The sequence below is a fragment of the Elephas maximus genome, chromosome 21, assembly GCF_024166365.1.
Source record: "Elephas maximus indicus isolate mEleMax1 chromosome 21, mEleMax1 primary haplotype, whole genome shotgun sequence".
In the NCBI taxonomy this organism is placed as follows: Eukaryota; Metazoa; Chordata; class Mammalia; order Proboscidea; family Elephantidae; genus Elephas; species Elephas maximus.
In genome coordinates this window covers 38,789,524-38,812,298 of record NC_064839.1, presented here as the reverse complement: position 1 = coordinate 38,812,298, position 22,775 = coordinate 38,789,524, and the positions used below count along the sequence as shown (strand labels likewise).

The following is a 22,775-nucleotide window of genomic DNA, read 5'->3' as shown; positions in this document are numbered from 1 at the left end:
AAACAGAAAGAATCATAAAGGGGTTTTTGGTTAAGAAACTAATTCTACTTACAAGTAGGAGAGAAAGTTAGTGTCATGCATATTTGTAAAACAAGTATTCCATTTTAAAACAAAGCCATGAAAAAGATATTCCATTTTATTTTATTTATTATTATTGTTTTTGTTTTTTTCTTTTTTACAAACAATAGATTTGCTGCAACATGCTCTGGCTCATATTATTGAATTAAAAAATTTAACACATTTCAAAAATATCAAAAATACACTATGAGTCTTAGGACTACAATATGACAATGATTGCACAAAACCATAAGATATGAACCCACTGTCTAGATGACATCCATAATCAACAGTGAGAAAAAAACCCTATAGCATCTGGGAGAAGTACGTGAAATTTAGAATACAAGGAGCTTATGTGTGATTGAATGATAACCAAATGAAGGAACAGCAGGATTTACTGTAGCTGCTTTTCTCAGTCTAGGAAGTGCTTACCCAACTTGGGGCAAAAGTCAGTAACTGGTGAGAAACATTAATTTGCCTCCATATCAAGGAGTCTAAAAGGCTCCACTTGGAAGTAAAAAGTGACACAAGACAGTTCTATAGTGATGCTGCAGACATCACTGAATGGCTTGAAGACTAATTATTTAACAATTGGTACATTTATCAATAACAGCCAAGTGCTCCCTTATGGAGGTCTCTTCATTAATAATTATTGAATAGACACAGAACGTGTGCCTGTGGCTTCCAAGTACCTGCTTTTGCTGAAGGTGTCTACATGGAAAGAGTATCATTTAATATTCAGTAGATTGGCCAAACCTAACTGGCTCCATCTCCTGGAAAATAGCACTCAGCACAAACAATTGTAATAGCACCCAGTAATTACCAAACTGCTCATGTCAGCTCTTCTATACACCAGGAAAATTAATTCGCCAACTTATTGCACACATACATTCTGCAGTAGTATAATAAAGCCCTCAACTGTATTAGGAGTGGTCTTTCAATGACTCTAGAGTAGCACTGTAGCTTTATGTCTATCAACATCCAAATTTTCAAATATATTTCCAATCCATTTGGATAAAAGTAAGAATACCACGGTTGCCGGAAACACCCAAGACTTGTGTATTTTTTTGTCCGTGGGACACATCAACTCTTTCCATAATCAGGAGTGTTCTTTCAGAAATTTGGTTAAAATTCTCTATTAAGTCGGGGGTACACACAGAGACTTGAGAATCATACAGAAGCCAGAAATCTCTGGCTAGAGATCAACTGTACCTTGTCCACCTGGGCAACATGTCCTCTCAGTACTGGAAAGTAGATTACATCCACCTGAAGACAAATTACTGACTTTCACCAACTAATCAGCTTAATCAGATAACACAATCAGAAAACACAATTTCTGTAAATTACCTCATAGGTCAAGAATTCTGTATTATATTTTTGGTAACAGGCTATGGCCTTTTTACCCTCTGTTTTAATACAGAGCAATCGTAGAGGGAAATGAATTAAAAGAGGTTACAAAAAGAATAATCAGTTTTGGTATAGTATATAATAAAGGTTTTCAATACAACCTAATATTTCCTAAAAATAACCTTTTACCACATAAAAGAACATTTTGGATTTCAGAGTTCTGCTGACTAAAAAGGAAATACATTTACATCTGGTAAGGTCATTTCAGAACTGGGTTTTACAGCGGTTCCAATAAGTAAGGTGGGAAACAAACAGAAGACAAGAAAAGAATTCACAGACAAATCATAATTTTTATGAGACTACATTATTAAAGTGGTATTTTCCCCAAATAACCTTCATTTCTAGATAACATCACTATTCTATAACCCAAAGGTTCTTCTGTCTGGGTAGAAAGATGTTTTATATGAGCCATCACTACCATCTTGAGTTTTTTTCTTCATTTTTTCCCCTTTTTCTCATATAAAAATAAGGTGACAACACACTATTGTTCCCATCTCTCTAACAGCACCTAAACTTTACATGAAATCCCCTTCTCCCCCCATGTTCCCCTCTTCAAATCAAAACCTGAGTTCTAAAATCTTTCAATAGTTGACCAGTAGTTTTACACAGGAAAATCAAGTGTTCCTGACAATTCAAGGACTCATTCAGATTTTGAGGGCTTGTATATTACTGATTTGAGGAGTATAGAATCCCCCAAGAGCATGCTCCACTGACTCGTCCACGGGTATGGGGTCTGGGGGCAGATGAAGACTGCACACCCATTTGTGGACAGGTCATCTGGTTTTCTACTATTGCTTTAAACAAAAACTTTAAAAAACACAAAGGAATATATATATCACTCCTATTTTTAACATTTTATTTCTAATGAAACAAATTAAAAGTGGTTCCACTCTATTTTCTTTTTAATTGTGAAAATGTTCCAAAAAATTCAAAGCACATTCCCCACTTGGTAAAATCAAGCAATGTCAAAGTTTTGTATGAATATAAGTAGGATTAATTTTCCTAAGTAAATCTTCTAATGGAAAAGGCAATAGAACAGAAATATGCAAGGAAATGCATTTTGCTAGATTATATGGAATGTGCAAAAAAAAAAAACACAGTAAACCAAGTTTTCTGTAAGCTTAAGAATTTGTCAATTAAGAGTCTTTCTTGGTAACTCAGCCCAGTACTCTGAAACCATGTAAGGTAGATAGATAAGCAGTTTTCATAAGAGTACCCTGCTAAACATTAAAGAGGTGAATCTTCAACTTAATTCTGATATTTTAGAAAACCATCCCTCTGCTCTAGAATAAGAGAAGGAACATGTCTAACATATGAGCTCCATCCATCCATCATCTTTTCTCACTCAGCCTCAGTCTGTCCAGAGTCATCTGCTGTGCCTCAAGGTTACTTGGACACAGCTTTGGCCCTATGTATTAAGAGACTGACTGCCAATCTACCATATGTGATGGAAAGAGGCCAATCCTCAAATTCCTCTCTTGTGATCTGCTGGGAAATCAATTTCCCACGGCCTTTTCTAGTACCCTCATAGAAGGCTCTAACACCTGGTTATCGCTCTCCCTATGCACAAAGGTGCCAGGCTGCCTCTAAGATTGGCTCGAGTGCAGATTCAAAAATAAAAAGTTCACAGTCAAGGAAAAGTGCTCTCATTACATTACATACATAAATTATCTGTTTGATTGGTTCTGCATTTCCAATAAACATCATTTTGATAGGCTGTATTCTCGTAGAGAAGAATGAAAAGCCATGTGACTAGTCACATCACATCCCATCAGTTAGGTTGAGATATAAGGTGATTTCTCTGTCACAGAGATCCATCAGCAGCAATTAGTAAAGGGAATCAATCTTCAGAAATTTCCTCCACAGAAACAGTCCCTTTCCTGCCCAGGCAGGCAAATTCTCAAAATTATCCTAGGAGAGAAAGGGTTAATGGCAGGTGGTAGGACTGATACAGAACATCTGCTTTCTTCCCAGCAATTCTGGGAATTCCAATACAGGTTAAATGTGAAACTTAACACTGATAGTAGCTTCTAGCTTAACCAGAGGAAGACCCTGATAGCTGTCACCTTTTTTAGCTCTGAGTTCTACCCCACTTATCTATGGTTTAGAAACGCAGAGGCATAATGCCTCTGGAATAGTCCCTACCCCAACACTAACACAGCCCTCTCTAACCCTGTGGCTCCTGGGGAAGAATTACAGTGCTGTGTCAAACTCCTCCAGGGCCTCGGTCCGATCCTCTTCACTGGGCTCAGGCTCGGGCCTGCTTTCCTGGTGCTGTTTCATTTGCTCCTTCACTTCTTCTTCCAGGTCACGAGGTACAACAAACTGATCCTCTGGCTCCAGCTGTGTTGGGGCAGCAAAATAGCCAGTTTTCTTCTTGGGGGCTTCTGTGGCCACTTCAATGAGATTCAGGCTATCTTCTAGGGGCACAATAGAGCCATTGGAGAGTTTCTTTCCATAGAGACAGGAAGTAGAGGGAGACTTCTGTAATTCCATCTTGTCCTTGCTCACTGGCAGAAGTATGCCACTATTCATACTGTTCTGTCTTCGGATCCCAAAAGACAAGCCTCTAGCATGTTCCTCAGGACACCGGGTAGGGGAAGTCTCTTTAAAAGTAGGAGAGTTCTCAAGGTCTCCTCCTCTACAGCAATGAATATCTACTTCTACTTCTACCTTGCTGCCATTTGTTATCACCCCTTCAACGGGCTGATCATCATCACTGTCCAGGCCGTTGTCAGACTGATTACTTGAGAAAGTAGCACAAGAAGGCTGGCGCTGAAAAACCCCAGAGGTGGGTGTTGGATGAAGGCTGCAGCGCCTCTCTGGCCTTGGAAGCAAGCCAGAATCCAGGCCAATAGTGTTATGTTCATCAGAAGCCGTGGATCCCACTTCACTGCTCACCTCTGAGGTGGACATTTCACTGCTGAACTCAGAGGCAATACCACTACTAGAGGAAGGAGTGGTTGGCTTGGGGGGGTCCTTGATGGTTGAAACAAATCCCACAGGACCTGGAAGGGTGAGCCCATTCACTTCACAAGTGCAACCTTCCTCGCCAATGTTCAAATAAACTACCATGGCCCCCACATTGTCCTGACAACCATAGCTCTGTGCTAAGGTGCACAGCTTCTTGGCAGCTGCTAAAGGGTCTTGTACATGACGCACTGCATTAATAGCTTCTGTATATGACAAGTGTTCCCACAATGCTTTGTTCCCAAGAATTAGCAACTCATCCTGAATAGTAAGTGAAATGGAAGATATGTGGGGCTGGGGAAGGATCCAAGGGTGGAGGTATGTACAGCCCAGCATCCGGGTACAGCAGGTTACCCCATTCACTTTGTTGTCCTACAGACAAGCAGAATGTAAGTTTTGAGAAACAAGCAACAATGACAGGCAACTTTATATCTTTCTATATCACAATGCTTAGGAATCTACAATAAAATAAGACACATTACATGATTTTTCTTAGGACCTGTATAATTTTAAGTGGACTTGTGAAAACAAATATCATATGGTTATTACATCAAATGGTTCAGAGGACTAAAGTTAGAACCAATTAAAATTAAGTGACTAAGAGGCACCGCCATCTCAAAGTTACTTGCTCTGACATGAAGCACAGGCCACACATGTTCTTAAAAAGAGAAACATCTGTCAGAACAACATTAAGCACAACTGCCATTAACTCCCCATCCCTAAGATTCTCAGAGAGGCCAAGACTCAGAAAAATGATTTCTCATGAAATTCACAATTACAACTGAAAAAATTCAGAAAATATCAAATGGTTAAGAGGGTCTTTGTAGCTAAAGATTAAATAATCTCTAAGGTTATTTGGGGAAACCTGGTGGCATAGCAGTTAAGAGCTACGACTGCTGACCAAGAGCTCAGCAGTTAGAATTCGCCAGGTGCTCCTTGGAAACTCTATGGGGCAGTTCTATTCTGTCCTATAGGCTCGCTATGAGTTGGAATCGACTCGACGGCAGTGGTTTGGGTTAAGGTTATCTGCAGCCCTGTTGGTGCAGTGGTTAAGAGCTCAGCTGCTAACCAAAAGGTCGGCCGTTTGAATCTACCAGCTGCTCCTTGGAAACTCTATCGGGCAGTTCTACTCTGTCCTATAGGGTTGTTACGAGTTGGAATCAGCTCAAGAGCAAAAGGTTTTTTAAGGTTATTTGGCCTTAGAAATATGGACTACAGTACTGCATAATTTACCCACTCTATTTTTTTTATAAGGGCTGTACCAAGAACGAATAGCAGATCAAATAAGAACCCATGCAAATCTAAAGAGGAAAAGGAATGACTCTGGTTACAGACTGGGACTGTTCCCCTGCCAGATATTTTGTATTGATTTCTTTGTAAGATTAAATGAACAAAAGCTCTAAAATCAGCAATACATTTATTTCATAGCTGCTAAAAAAAAAAAAAAAAAAAATTTTTTTTTTTTTATAAGTACATCTGGATCTCTCATATACTGGAATTGTCACAAACTCTAAACTTCACTGTCTGTATCTGTAAAAGGGGAATAAAAACACTTCTCTCATGGGGTTGGAGTCCCTCAGTGGTACAAACGGTTAAGTGCTTGACTACTAGCTGAAAGACTGGCCATTCAAACCCACTCAGAGGTGCTTTGGAAGAGAGCCTCAAGCACAGTTCTACTCTGACACACGTGAGGTCACCATCAGTCAGAATCAACTCAACAGCAACTAACAACAACTCATGGGGTTACTGTGAAAATTAAATAACATAATGAAAATACAGTGCTTGGTAAATAACAGGCACACAATAAATGTGGTTTAAACAACATTTATAAAAATAAAGCATCAAAGATACATGTAATTCATTTATCTATTTGTATCAGGATAGTGTTTTCTTCCTTTTGTCTGAGCTTAATAGTTAAGTCATTAAAAACGAAACCTGTTTTCATACTTGTATAGGACCCCCTAAGAAAAATCTAAACAGTATTATCTAAACTGTGGTAAAACACAGGAACAGTCAAAAAAATTATCTTTCATTTGCTTTGAATGAAAGAACTTCCTAAGACTAATGCCTCATATTTCCAGAATTCTAATATATCAATCATATTATGACGCTACTTCTTGGTTTTGTGCTTCCTTAGATGGAACCTAAGATGGGTACTCCTTACGCAGAATTTTGCCTGGCACAACTCAAAATGAGCTGCAAACATCCATTAATAATTGGAATGTGGAATGTGCGAAATATGAATCTAGAAAAATTGAAAATCATCAAAAATGAAAAGGAACGCATAAAGATCAATATCCTAGGCATTAGTGAGCTGAAATGGACTGGTACTGGCCATTTTGAATCAGACAACCATATTGTCTACTATGCCAGGAATGACAAATTGCAGAGGAACAGCGTCACATTCATCATCAAAAAGAACCTTTCAAGATCTATGCTGAAATACAACACTGTCAGTGACAGGATGGTATCCATATGCCTACAAGGAAGATCAGTTAATACGACTACTATTCAAAATCTATGCACCAACCAGTAAGGCCAAAGGTGAAAAAAGTTGAAGATTTTTACCAACTTCTGCAGTCTGAAATTAATCAAACACGCGATCAAGATGCATTGATAATTACTGATGATTGGAACGCAAAAATTGGAAACAAAGAAGAAGGATCTGTAGTTGGAAAATAAGACCTTGGTGATAGAAATGATGCTGGAGATCGCATGACAGAATTTTGCAAGACCAATGACTTCTTCATTGCAAATACCTCTTTGCAACAACATGAATGACAACTATACACGTGGACCTTGCCAGATGGAATACATAAGAATCAAATCGACTACATCTGTGGAAAGAGTTGATGGAGAAGCTCAATATCAGAGCAAGGCCAGGCGCTGACTATGGAATACACCACCAATTGCTCACATGCAAATTCAAGTTGAAGGTGCAGAAGATTATTCTCAAGAACAGATCTGATGCACTGAACACTAATGACTGAAGACCAGACAAGTTATGGAATGACATCAAGGACATCATACATGAAGAAAGCAAGAGGTCATTAAAAAGACAGGAAAGAAACGACCAAAATGGACATCAGAAGAGACTGTGAAACTTGCTTTTGAATGAACAGTAGCTAAAGAGAATGAAAGAAATGGTGAAATAAAAAGAGCCAAACAGAAGATTTCAAAAGGCAGTTTGAGATGACAAAGTATTATAACGAAATGTGCAAAGACCTGGAATTAGAAAAGCAAAAGGGAAGAATACCCTTGGCATTTCTCAAGCTGAAAAAACTATAGAAAAAATTCAAACCTTGACTTGCAATACTGAAGGATTCTGTGGGGAAAATACCGAATGACGCAGGAAGCATCAAAATAAGATGGAAGGAATACACAGAGTCACTGTACCAAAAAGAATGGCTGACGTTCAACCATTTCAGGAGGTAGCAAATGATCAAGAACCGATGGTACTTGAAGGAAGAAGTCCAAGATGAACCGAAGACACTGGCAAAAAACAAGGCTCCAGGAATTGACAGAATACCAATTGAGATGTTTTAGCAAACAGATGCGAAGCTGGAGGTGCTCACTCGTTTATGCTGAGACATTTGAAAAACAGTTACCTGGCCAACCAACTGGAAGAGATCCATATTTGTGCCCATTCCAAAGAAAGGTAATCCAACAGAATGCAGAAATTACCAAACAATATCTTTAATATCACACACATGCAAAATTTTGCTGAAGATCATTCAAAAACAGTTGCAGCAGTACATCGACAGGGAAATGCCAGAAAGTCAAGCTGGATTCAGAAGAGGACATGGAACAAGGGATATCATTGCTGATGTCAGATGGATCTTGACTAAAAGCAGAGAATACCAGAAAGATATTTACCTGTGTGTTACTAACAGTGCAAAGGCATTTGACTGTGTGAATCATAACAAATTATGGATGATATTGCAAAGCATGGTAATTCCAGAACACTTAGTTGTGTTCATGAAGAACCTGTACAGACACCAAGATACAGTCTTCCAAACAAAACAAGGGGATGCTGTGTGGTTAAAAGTGAGGAAAGGTGTGCATCAGCGTTCTATCCTTTTACCATACTTAATCTATATGCTGAGAAAATAATCTGAGAAGCTGCCTACATGAAGAAGAACACAGCATCAGGATTGGAGAAGGACTCATTAATAATCTGCAATATGCAAATGACACAACCTTGCTTGCTGAAAATGAAGAGGACTTGAAGCACTTACTGATGAAGATCAAAGACTAGGGCCTGCATTACAGACTGTACCTCAACATAAAGAAAACAAAAATCCTCACAACTGGACCAATAAGCAACATCATATAAACAGTAAAGATTGAAGTTGTCAAGGATTTCATTTTACTGAGATCCACGATCAACACCCATGGAAGTAGCAGTCAAGAAAACAAATGAGGAGCAGGGGCAGGATGGCTAACTAGTCAGAAGCTTCAGCTGAACCCTCTTGCAACAAAGACCTGAAAAAAACAAGTGAATCGATTACGTATATGACAATCTACAAACCCTGAGCATCAAACACAGAACTAAGGAATCGATCTGAGTGACGGGAGCGAGAGACAGTACAGAAGCAGTGACGAGCTGCCAAGCCCACGCCGTGCCTCAGCTGATTCCTTAGCGCCATTCTTTAGCAAGAATGCAGCAGGGCTAATGGTAGCTTTCTAAGACATGGCAGATTCAGCAAAATAAGGCAAGCAAAGTGGTGCACCACTGACCCTGTGGCGTGTCTACAGCATGGCTGGCTGCGGAGTTCAGGAAGCAGCTACTTCATTGAAAAAAGGCAAACGAAGTGCAGGCACCCCGATCCCCTGGTATGACGGCCCCGAGTCTTACTGTGGGGTTTAGGACAAAGATGCTTCAGCTAAAGAAGGCAAGTGCAGGATGTAGCCCAAACCCCCCAGGGAAATCTCGGTGGGGACCCAGCCAGAGCACACAGGCTACACACACCTCTGGAATCTGAGATGAAAGAGCACTCTCAACACAGAATAAGTGATTTTGTCTAACTTATAGCATGAATCTAATAGCTCCTTCTTCTGAAAGGACTTCCTCCTATCTATCTGATCCCTCCCCCCTCTTCCCCAACTGGCATCATCAGCAGGTGAATCCCTGGGCCTGAGACAGAACGTGCTGTGTCCTCTCTGACCCATTCTCCTGGACTGGGAGAAGGAGAAAATTAACAAACGGGGGAAAAATACTTTTCCACCTCCCCTAAACTGGAAGCTCAGAGCAGAAGCGGCTCCAATCCAGGCATAAGCAATCCACAGGCTTTAGCTTTCACCCCTTCATGGAACCAGGTGGCTATTATTATGCAAGGGCAAATCTGTTAGAGGTCTGACTGTAATTGTTTCAGCAGTGTGGTGAAGAGACAGGTTTTGGAGGCCTGATACCGCTCTGCCTATTGAACAGAGCCCTCACCTACCCACAACAGGGGCCTGAGGGCTGAGGCTCCATCCACACCACCAAGCCGCCCACGAAAGGGGTCTGAGGATAGTGGTGCCTACCAGTCTTTACAGGTATAAGCATTGGGTGTCTAAGGTACAGCTACAGAACCCACCCACCAGAGCACTCTGGAGAACAGAAACAGTCCTTCCCCACTGACACTTGGGGGAAGGCTGTCAGCACCCTGCCCTTCTCAGACTGTGACCCCCAGCCACTACCAGAAACCAGCGCATACAACCATTACCACTACTCTTCAAAGATAGTAGGTGAGAGCCTACATGACACAATAGGTAAGTGACTATCAGGACACCTGAGCTGAATCTATACAAGAATAGTGAATGGACTCATAGGCTCATACACCTGGTAACAGCTGTAACCATCTGGTAACAGGACATTAGTGCTTTAAAAGCTCCAATAATCAAGTTAGTGCACTCTAGTACCTATTTGGGTACACTGAAACAAAACAAAGCAAGAAGATAGGACACAGTGAGCAAACATAAAATAATTTACTACAATAACTTATAGATGGCTCAGAGACAGCAGTCAATATCAAATGACATAAAGAAGCAGACCATGATTGCTTCAACGAACTCCCAAAACAGAAAATCAAGGACTCTCCCAGATAAAGATGTACTCTTGGAATTGCCAGATGCAGAATACAAAAGATTAATATACAGAACGCTTTAAGACGTCAGGAATGAGATCAGGCAGTATACAGAAAAAGCCAAGGAATACACAGATAAAGCAGTTGAAGAAATTAAAAAGATTATTCAAGAACATAATGAAATATTTAATAAGCTGCAAGAATCCATAGACAGCATTCAGAAATTCAAAAGATTAACAGTAAAATTACATAATTAGACAACTCAATAGGAAGTTAGAGGAGCAGAATTGAGGAACTGGAATGCAGAATTCAGGAGATGGAGGATAAGGCACTTGGCAACAATATATTTGAGAAAAATCAGATAAAAGAATTAAAAAAAGAAGAAGAAACCCTAAGAATCATGTGGGATTCTATCAAGAAGAAAAACTTGCAAGTGATTGGAATACCAGAACAGGGAAGGATAATAGAAAATACAGAGACAATAGTTGAAGATTTGCTGGCAGAAAACTTCCCTGACGTTGTGAAAGATGTTCATTGAACCCCATACAAGATAGATCCCAAAAGAAAGTCACCAAGACATATTATCACCAAACTTGCCAAAACCAAAGACAAAGAGAAAATTTTAAGAGCAGCCAGGGATAAGTGAAAAGTCACCTACAAAGGAAAATCAATAACAATAAGTTCGGACTACTCGGCAGAAACCATGCAGGCAAGAAGGCAATGGTATGACATATATATAGAGAGAGCACTGAAGGAGAAAAACTGCCAGCCAAGAATCACATATCCAGCAAAACTGTCCCTCAAATATGAAGGTAAATTAAGTCATTTACAGATAAATACATGCTTAGGGCATTTGGAAAAACCAAACCAAAACTACAAAAAATGCTAAAGGGAAATCTCTGGTTACAAAATCAATAATATCAGATATCTACACAACACTAGGATGCAGAACACAGCATCCAGATGTCAGCTCAGACAGAGAAATTACAAAAATGAGATTGAAAAAAAAAGCTCAAAACAGGGAATCAATGATGTCATCATGTAAAAGATGACAATAATCAATAAAGAAGGACTAAATAAAGTAGGCATAGATCTTCTGTATGGAGAGGAAATCAAGGTGCTATGAGGAGGTACAAGTTAGGTTTATACTTAGAAAAATAGGGGTAAATATTGAGATAACCACAAAGAAGGTTAACAATCCCAGCTTCAAAATAAAAACCAAGATAAACACAAAGACTCAGCAAAAACAAATTCAACTACAATGAAAAAGAGGAACACACAATTTACAAAGAAAAACTCAGCTCAAAAAAGTAAGCGGAAAAATGAAACTGTCAACAACACACAAAAAAAGGCATCAAAATGACGGCACTACACTCATAACTATCCATAATTATGCTGAATATCAATGGGCTAAATGCACCAATAAAGAGACAGAGAGTTGCAGAATGGATAAAAAAAACATGATCCAACTATATGCTGCCTACAAGAGACACACCTTAGACTTACAGACACAAACAAACTAAAACTCAAAGGATGGAAAAAAATACATCAAGCAAACAACAATCAAAAAAGAGCAGGAGTGGCAATATTAATTTCTGACAAAACAGACTTTAAAGTTAAATCCACCACAAAGGATAAGGAAGGACACTATATAATGATTAAAGAGACCATTTACGAGGAAGATATAACCATATTAAATATTTATACACCCAATGACAGGGCTGCAAGATACATAAAACAAACTCTAACGGCACCGAAAAGTGCGATAGCTCCACAGTTATAGTAGAAGACATCAACACACCACATTTGGTGAAGGACAGGACATCCAGCAAGAAGCTCAATAAAGACGCGGAAGATCTAAATGTCACAATCAACCAACTTGACCTCATAGACATACAGAATACTCCACCCAACAGCTGCAAAGTATACTTTCTTTTCTAGTGCACATGGAACATTCTCTAGAATAGACCACATATTAGGTCATAAAGCAAGCCTTTGCAGAATCCAAAACATAGAAATATTACAAAGCTTCTTCTCTGACCATAAGGCCATAAAAGTAGAAATCAACAACAGAAAAAGCAGGGAAAAGAAATCAAACACTTGGAAACTGAACAATACCCTGCTCAAAAAAGACTCGTTTATAGAAGACATTAAGGATGGAATAAAGAAATTCATAGAATCCAATGAGAATGAAACACTTCCTATCAGAACCTTTGGGACACAGCAAAAGCAGTGTTCAGAGGTCAATTTATATCAATAAACGCACACATACAAAAAGAAGAAAGGGCCAAAATCAAAGAACTATCCCTACAACTTGAACAAATAGAAACAGAACAACAAAAGAAACCCTCGGGCACCAGAAGAAAGCAAATAATAAAAATAAGAGCAGAATTAAATGAACTAGAGAACAGGAAAAAACTGAAAGAATTTAGAAGACCAAAAGCTGGCTCTCTGAAAAAATTTAAAAAATTGATAAACCACTGGCCAGGCTGACAAAAGAAAAACAGGATAGGAAGCAAATAGCCCGAAGAAGAAATGATACGGGTGGTATCACACAGACCCAACTGAAATTAAAGGAATCATATCGTATTAGTATGAAAAACTGTACTCTAACAAATTTGAAAACCTAGAAGAAATGGATGAATTCCTAGAAACACACTACCTACCTAAACTAACACAATCAGAGGTAGAACAACTAAATAGACCCATAACCAAAGAAGAGATTGAAAGGGGAATCAAAAACTCCCAACAAAAAAGAGCCTTGACCCTGATGGCTTCATTACACAGTTCTACCAAACTTTCAGAAGAGTTAACACCAGCACTACTGAAGGTATTTCAGAGGACAGAAAAGGATGGAATATTCCCAAACTCAGTCATTGAAGCCAGCATATCCCTGATACCAAAACCAGATAAAGACATCACAAAAAAAGAAAATTACACACCTATAACCCTCATGAACCTAGATGCAAAAATCCTCAACAAAATTCTAGCCAATAGAACTCAACAACACATCAAAAAAATAATTCACCACGACCAAGAGGGATTTATACCAGGTATGCAGGGATGGTTCAACATTAGGAAAACAATTTATGTAATCCATCAGATAAATAAAACAAAAGACAAGAATCACATGATTTTATCAATTGATGCAGAAAAGGCATTTGACAAAGCTCGACACCCATTCATGATAAAAACTCTCAGCAAAAGAGGAATAGAAGGAAAATTCCTCAACTTAATAAAAGGCACTTATACAAAGCCAACAGCCAACATCATCCTAAATAGAGAGAGTCTAAAAGCATTCCCAGTGAGAACGGGAAGCAGACAAGGATGCTCTTTATCACCACTCTTACTCAACATTGTGTTGGAGGTCCTAGCCAGAGCAATTAGGCTAGATAGAAAAATAAACGGCATCCAGATTGGCAAGGAAGAAGTAAAAGTATCTCTATTTGCAGATGACATGATCTTATACACAGAAAGCCCTGAAGAATCCTCAAGGAAGCTACTGGAAACTAATAGAAGAGCTCAGCAGAGAATCAGGATACAAGATAAGCACACAAAAATCAGTTGGAATCCCCCACACCAACAAAAAGAACATCGGGGAGGAAATCAACAAATCAATACCATTTACAGTAGCCCCCAAGAAGATAAAATATTTAGAAATAAATCTTACCAGAGATGTAAAAGACCTACACGAAGAAAACTATAAGACACTACTGCAAGAGACAAAAGAGGCCTACATAAATGGAAAAACATACCTTGCTCATGGATAGGAAGACTCAACATTGTAAAAATGTCTATTCTACCAAAACCCATCTATAGATACAATGCAATTCTGATCCAAATTCCAACGACAGTTTTTAACAAGATGGAGAAATAAATGACTAACTTCATATGGAAGGGCAAGAGACCTTGGATAAATAAAACGTTACTGAAAAAGAAGAATAAATCGAGAGGCCTCACTCCACCTGATTTTAGAACCTATTATACTGCCATAGTAGTCAAAACAGCCTGCTACTGGTACAACAACAGATACATAGACAAATGGAACAGAATTGAGAATCCAGACATAAATCCATCCACATATAAGCAGCTGATATTTGACAGAGGCCCAAAGACAGTTAATTGGGGAAAAGACAGTCTTTTTAACAAACGGTGCTGGCATAACTGGATATCCATCTGCAAAAATATGAAACAAGACCCATACCTCACACCATGCACTTAAACGAACTCAAAATGGATCAAAGACCTAAACATAAAATCTAAAATGATAAAGACCTTGGAATAAAAAAATAGTGACAATGCTAGGAGTCCTCACACATGGCGTAACAGTATACAAAACATTGCTAACAATGCAGAGGAGAAACCAGATAACAGTGAGCTCCTAAAAATCAAACACCTATGCTCATCCAAAGACTTCACCAAAAGAGTAAAAAGACTACCTACAGACTGGGAAAAAGTTTTTAGCTATGACATTTCCGATTGGCGCCTGATTTCTAAAATCTATACGATAGTGCAAAAACTCAACTACAAAAAGACAAATAACCCAATTAAAAAATGGGCAAAGGATATGAACAGGCACTTCACTAAAGAAGACATTCAGGCTGCTAACAAATACATGAGGAAATACTCCCGATCATTAGCCATTACAGAAATACGAATCAAAACTACACTGAGATTCCATCTCTCCAACAAGGCTGGCACTAATCAAAGAACACAAAGTAATAAATGCTGGAAAGGTTGTGGAGAGACTGGAACACTTAGACACTGCTGGTGGGAATGTAAAATTGTACAACCATTTTGGAAATCAATTTGGCACTTCCTTAAAAAGCTAGAAATAGAACTACCATGCAATTCAGCAATCCCACGTCTCGGAATATATCCTAGAGAAATAAGAGCCTTTACACAAACAGATATATGCATACACATGTTCACTGCAGTGCTGTTTACAACAGCAAAAAGATGGAAGCAACCAAGGTGCCCATCAACGGATCAATGGATAAATTATGGCATATTCACACAATGGAATACTACGCATCGATAAAGAACGATGAATCCATGAAACATTTCATAACATGGAGAAATCTGGAAGACAGTATGCTGAGTGAAATTAGTCAGTTGCAAAAGGACAAACATTGTATAAGATCACTATTATAAGAACTGGACAAATAGTTTAAACAGAGAAGAAAATATCCTTTGATGGTTATGAGAGGGGGAAAGAGGGAGGGAGGGAGAGGGGTTTTCACTGATTAGATGGTAGATAAGTTTTATTTTAGGAGAAGGGAAAGATAACACACAATACAGGAGAGGTCAACAAAACTGGACTAAACCAATAGCAAAGAAGTTTCCAGAATAAACCGAATGCTCTGAAGGCCAGCGAAGCTGGGGCTGGGGTTTGGGGACCATGGCTTCAGGGGACATCTAAGGCAATTGGCAAAATAAAATCTATTAACAAAACATTCTGCATCCCACTTTCGAGAGTGGCATCTGGGGTCTTAAACACTAGCGCAAGCGGTCATCTAAGATGTATCAATTGGTCTCAACCCACCTGGAGCAAGGAAGAATGAAGAATACCAAAGACACAAGGTGACTATGAGCCTTTGAGACAGAAAGGACCATATTACCAGAGACTACATCAGCCTGAGACCAGAAGAACTAGATGGTGCCCGGCCACAACCGATGACAGCCCTGACAGGCAACACAATAGAGAAACCCTGAGGAAGCAGGAGAGTAGTGGGATGCAGACCCCAAATTCTCGTAAAAAGACCAGACTTAATGATCAGACTGGGACTAGAAGGACCCCAGAGGTCATGGTCCCCAGACCTTCTGTTTGCCCAATACAGGAACCATTTCCGGGGCCAACTCTTCAGACAGGGATTGGACTGGAATGGAATATGGGATGGAAAATGTTACTGGTGAAGAACAAGCTTCTTGGACCAAGTAGACACACGAGACTGTGTTGGCATCTCTTGTCTGGAGGGGAGATGAGAGGGCAGAGGGAGCCAGAAGCTGCCCGAATGGATATGAGCAGGGAGAGTGGAGGGAAAGAATGTGCTGTTTCATTGAAAAAAACAAAAAAAGAGGGGAGAGCAATTAGGAGTATACAGCAAGGGGTGTGTAAATTTTTGTGTGAGAAACTGACTTGATTTGTAAACTTTCACTTAAAGCGCAATAAAAATTGATTAAAAAAAAAAAGAAATCAAACAACATACCGCATTGGGCAAATCTGCTGCAGAAGACCTCTTCAATTGTTAATAAGCAAAGATGCTATTTGAAGGATTAAGGAGTACCTGATCCAAGCCATGGTATTCTCAATCACTTTATATGCATGTAAAAGCTGGACAGTGAATAAGGAAGGCCAGAGAAAAATTGACGCCTTTGAATTATGCTGTTGGTGATGAATACTGATTATACCATGGGCTGCCAGAAGAACAAACAAATCTGTCTTGGAAGAAGTACAGCCAGGATGCTCCTTAGAAGCAAAGGTGGCGAAGCTTTGTCTCACGTACTTTGGACATGTTATCAGGAAGGTCCAGTCCCTGGTGAAGGACGTCATGCTTGGTAAAGTAGAGGGTCAGTGAAAAAGAGGAAGACCCTTAACGAGATGGACTGATACAGTGGCTGCAACAATGGGCTCAAACATAATGATTGAGAGGATGGCACAAGACCTGGCAGTATTTCGTTCTGTTGAACACAGATAGGATCACTATGAGTTGAAGCTGATTTGACAGCACTTCACAACACAACGGGTACTCCTTTTACAGAATTCTGCTTTGAAGTGAAGTGTTCACATGTAATTGCTAACATCTCTTTGAAAGCAAAAATGTTATGCTGAGTTCTTAAAAAGGAGGAAAGGTATGAAATATTGAGATACCAATGTTTCATTATAAAAACCAAATACCAGTGCATACTAAGCCATACACAGTATAAGCAGAAAAAATATTTTGACACTGCATTTGATAGTGGGATGTCAAACTATAAAACTCTCTTCTCTTCTGTTTCTAATAACAAACCAGATGAGCTGGAAATTAACTAAGGGGATGTTTACATTCATTTTATATGCTACTTACGCATTTAAAAAATTACAAACTAGGATTTTGTTGTTCATTTCTAAATAATTTTGCCGCATCTATATGCTAGTCATTAACTGATTCCCGGGAGTTCCTTGGTGACACAAACAGTTAAGCACTTGAATACTAGCAGAACAGCTGGCAGGTCAAACCCACCCAGAGACGGCTCAGAAGACAGCCCTGACAATCTGCTTCTGAAAGGTCACAGCCTTGAAAACTCTACGGAGCAGTTCTACTCTGACACATGGGATCACCGTGTTGAAATTGACTTGACAGCAACTAACAACTGATCCTTAATATTTTCTTCCAGTGCTACTGCTAAAACCATCTGAACTCAACATTTCTCTGAATTAGAGACAATTTACAAGGCACCACTGGAAATGTCAAGTTTTTTTCTTGCTACCACTCAGAGAGGTATGATGGTACAGCAGCTACCAAAAAAAAAAAAAAACCCCGTTGCTGTTAAGTCGATTCTGATTCATAGAGACCCTAAAGGACAGAGTAGAGCTGCCCCATAGGGTTTCCAAGGAGCATGTGGTGGATTTCAACTGCCAACCTTTTGGTTAGCAGCTAAGCTCTTAACCACCGTGTCACGAGGGCTCTGGTACAGCAGCTAACTCTAAACTGAGTCAAGGAAGAAACTGGACCTTCACTGCCTCTATGCAAGACAACATTCACTATATTTGGGGGGTACAAGTGACTGGTAGAGAACAAGATGCACCTCTGTTATGATGGCTTTTTGGTCCTTAACTCTTTGTGCCTCCTCTGGGTCCTGTTCTAGGCTGAAGACTTTAGAGAGGGACACTGGTTTCCCACTTCGGCACAGGACTGCTTGGCAGGTACCAACGTTGGCCACAGTCAAGCTAAAACTACTTGTTGGATCAGCAGTGTCAGGTCGGACGTAACACAGGAGAGCAGAGGAGCCCAGCTTCTGGCCAGCCATTCCTAATTTTCTGTTTAGAAAGAAAAGAAAATGAAGACATAGTAGCTAGAAGAAAGTGGGATGTGCTTTAAATATCAGTCTAGAAAAAAACATCTATGGTGGTCCTCCAGAAAGATGGAGTTAAGAGGTTTCCTAGTTTTTCTGCCATTTGATTATGAACCATCCTTATCCTTACCACCTGAAGGCAGTCTCTTGCTGTGGGTGATGCTGGTGAAGAGAATTTTGCCTTCCATTCTTAGCTGACCGCATAAATAAGTTTTCAAAAAGGGTGGGGATCAGGGAGGGACAATGAAGGCGCATCTTTCTCTATTGCTTCTGCTTGTATCTGATCATAGACTATAATTACCTCATTTAGTGGTTCTCAATATTTAGCACATCAGAATCATCTGTACAGCTCATTAAAACACAGATTGCTCAGTCCCACACCCAGAGTTTCTGATTAAGTAGTTAAGGGGCTGGCCCAATAATCTGCACTTCTAACATGTTTCCAGGAGGTGCTAAGGCCTCTGGTCCTGAGACAGTACTTTGAGAACCACACTTAGGTTGTAAGCTCCTTGAGGGAAGACCATAATTCTCCTTGTATTTATACAGCGTCCATTCCCCAGCACTTAGTACACATAGAGTAGATGCTATCAGAGGATCTGGTTTCAAATCCCAGCTCTGCTGTTTACTGGTTTTAGACCTTAAGGCAAATTATTTGATTTCTGTAATAAAATACCCACCTTCTAGACTTGTTTTGAAAATTAAAGATACAGTATGAAAAACTGGAAACCATGGTGGCATAGTGGTTAAGAGCTACGGCTGCTCACCAAAAGGTCGGCAGTTCGAATCCACCAGGTGCTCCTTAGAAACTCTATGAGGCAGTTCTACTCTGTCCTATAGGGTTGCTATGAGTCAGAATCAACTCGATAGCAGTGGATTTTTATGAAAAAATGCTTGGTACAGTGTGTGACTCTTGAGAAGTGCTTAACTGAATTCTCTTTCCCAAACCATTTACTTTACACCAAGTGCTTAGCTCAATTCTACTACTGAAAAAAAGACTCCTTTCCCAAAGTCATCATAACTGTCCAGGTTCCTTAATGTTATAATGACAGCGAAAACCAGTTCAAGTTCCAAGTTGTTCTGTTTCAACCTTTATTATCCAACCGTATAAATTCTCAGTTGTGGGTATCCTTTACACAGCCCAACTGATGTGCAAGATGCTCCATTAGCTTCAAAGACTTTTTCGATAATTTGGTTATATAGGGCTTTTGGCCTTACGTACTTCATACTTTAATGAAATTAGCTGGGTAAACTCTCCATAAGAAGTATTCAAAACACATGAATCTGATGAGTGTTTATTAAATTCTCCTAGGTCACTGCCCTGGGATCTTATGAAAGCTTAGGACTTGCCTTCCCCCAAATGTACAAAAACGTACACACACACCACCCTTTGTTTGTAATTTCTGGGCTTTCCAGATCATCAAGGGCCTTTGGGATGGACAGAGAAAACAGATGGCTCTGCAAGCTCTTTAAGGAGCCAAAGTCCTGACGTTCTGTGCTTACAGATAGAGAACAATCATGAAAAAAGACACAAGATCTCTCTTTGGTCCTATGTCCATAATTTAGACACTAACCTTTTGGTTTAAAGAGATTTACTTTCCCAAAGTAGAATAAGTTAGGGATTATTCAACCCACCTGCTTACCTGTGAGATACCAAGAAGGTGTTAGTCATGAAAACTGTGTCATTTGTTGACTGCTGTACCTCTTCCAAAAGCACATCTGCCATTGTACACTGCAGTAGGCGAGGGAGCTCCTCATTTCGGTCCCCATCAAACATGCCATACGCAGCTCCCACCCCCTCTGCAAAGTTATCCACAGCTAGGGCAGATATACATAGCCTATAACAGACAGATGAGAAAGGTAAACGTTAAAGAAAGTTATTGTTAAAGGATTATTCTTCAGAGAGCCTTCTTTAAAAAACTTAGTATTAACTGGGGGGGGAGAAGAACAATAGTAAATCCTAGTCTATACATGAAAACAGTCTCTAGATAATAAGGCAGCATCTGAAAGTAGACATCATCTCTTTTAGTACTGATTACGGACTTGTCAATATAGGAGCCCTGGTGGCACAATGGTTAGGCACTAACCAAAGCTGCTAACCAAAAAGTCAGCGTTTTGAACCCAACCAGCAGCTCCGTTGGAGAAAAGACCTGGCAATCTGTTCCTGTAAAGATCACAGCCTGAAAAACCTACAGCACAGGTCTACTCTGTCATATAGGGTCGCTGAGTCAGAGTTGACTACATGGCAGCAAATGACAACAACATTGTCAATATTCTTCAGCCAAAGATTACCAGGATCACACTTGTAGTTGAACAGCAGGCTTTATTACTCATTGCAGCAAGAAGAACCATGGAGCATATACGTAAGAGGGTACTGGGAAGAATCTATTACAGGGTTTGGGCTTTTGTTGGGTAATTTTGGAAATGGGAAATTGTATTATATTGAGTACTGTCAGAGAATGGAGACCATTCTATGATTGGTTATCTCAGTAAATCTTATGTATAGGGAAGAGATTAGTGGGAGGAGGATAAAGCTATAATTGGTAAAGTAGTAGCAGTCATCCACTTCAGCCAAGAGAAGGGGTGTTTGGTATTTTATGGGCTGCACATTGATCTGGTTTTTGTCTCACTTTATCATGGTTTAGAGGGATCTTCTCTGATGCTGATGTTCTTTGATTTGTTTATGTCCAACAAATGAACTGCATGGCCTAGCTGTGAGCAGAAGACTGGCTCCTAGATGTCACGGGCTGCCTTTTTTCTTTCTCAGTATCCATAACAAACATACTCACTTATTTCTCTGTCCTGCCATCTCAGCCAGTCCATGGCTCCAGAAAGTTGATGTGACTGAAGAATCAGTGGTTGGCAAAGGTTTCTGATCGATTTTCAGAGTTGTGATATGGCTGTGGGAGGTAGAGGAAAGGAAGGTTAAACCGTGTACTCGTCTGCATTCATAAGGTTTTCACTGGCTAATTCCAGAACACTTAATTGTGCTTATGAAGAACCTGTACATAGATCAAGAGGCAGCTGTTCAGACAGAACAAGGGGATATACAGGGTCGTTATGTGTTGGAACTGACTTGATGGCACTTAACAACAACATAACAACTCGTCTGTATTTTACAAAACTACCCCAACAATAATATATGTTTTATAAAATAATCTGTTGACAGACTAAACTAAGATTCATTTCCAGATAGACTGAATGAAAGTGGTGTTGAACCACTAGCCAAGGAGGAGGAGAGAGAAAGGAAAGGAGTAGGCAGAAGAAATAGGGGCCAAATATCATTACAACTACTGCCATTTACTTCAATGGAAACTAAGCACAACAAGATTTTTAAGTTTCAGCCAACTGTCTAAGTTTTTTGATATAATGAAGTTTTGGTATGATGAATGAACTTGCATTGTCTCTTAGAAATAATGTGATAACTAAAATATCTATGCTGCTATGTAAAAGTATTCAGTATGTGGCTCAAGTCCTAAAATAAATGGTCTGACTAGTGGATAGAACATTCACACATAATTGAACCAAAGGAGAGACAGGGGCTCTATGCCTCATTCACTCTATTTCTTTAATTAATCAAGATCTCCACCATGCTTAAGAAGACCCACACCCAGCAAGTGGGACTAAGAGCCCATGTGAATTCAATTTCAGAATTTTTCCTACCTAAATATGTCCAGGGTCTTGTGTTCTAGAACCAGATTTGTATTTCCAGTCAGATCAAGGTCTTGTAATGTAGTAGGCAGAGCCTCTGGAATCAGGATTTCTGTCAAGTCATTGCAACTTAGGTCTACAAACTGAGAGGAAAATGGAGAAATTGAAACAAAATACATCATAGAGAGTTAATTCTTTACTCCCGAACACTCAATCTCCAACTATCTCCTCAAAGGGGAACTTAGTTTCTTCCCGGTAGTCATTTAAGGATCTTGTGGTCCCAAACTGCCACTTTCTTCTCCCTTATAAGAAGAGAACAGTCGTATTCACACTCCTGCCATATCCCCCATAAGGACATCATTCCAGCACACAAATGTACCTGGATCTGAGGCAACTGCAGTATTTCTGGGAAAATGCTGATGTTGTTGGAGTGTGCAACAAGGGTGTGCAGCCTTTTGCAGTTTGCTATAGTCGTGGGAATGGTTTTTAGCTTGTTGCCACTTAGGTTCAATTCTTCCAATTGCTCCAATTTATTGAGTTTGCTGAAAAGGAATCACCAAAATACCATAC

The 22,775-nt window shown here is 39.6% G+C and overlaps 1 protein-coding gene across 1 annotated transcript in view; it reads right to left on the bottom strand.

The window, feature by feature from the left end:
- Positions 1–2,867: 2,867 nt before the first annotated feature.
- Positions 2,868–22,775, bottom strand: part of PHLPP2 (PH domain and leucine rich repeat protein phosphatase 2) — a 91,633-nt gene continuing 71,725 nt past the window's right edge. The window contains exons 14-19 of the mRNA XM_049864152.1: positions 22,585–22,747; positions 22,218–22,348; positions 21,344–21,454; positions 20,198–20,392; positions 18,291–18,522; positions 2,868–4,806 (exon numbers count right to left, since the gene is read on the bottom strand). Of these exons, the coding sequence (XP_049720109.1) occupies positions 3,658–4,806; positions 18,291–18,522; positions 20,198–20,392; positions 21,344–21,454; positions 22,218–22,348; positions 22,585–22,747 (1,981 nt within the window). The 3' untranslated portion in view covers positions 2,868–3,657. The remainder of the gene's footprint in view (positions 4,807–18,290; positions 18,523–20,197; positions 20,393–21,343; positions 21,455–22,217; positions 22,349–22,584; positions 22,748–22,775) is intronic.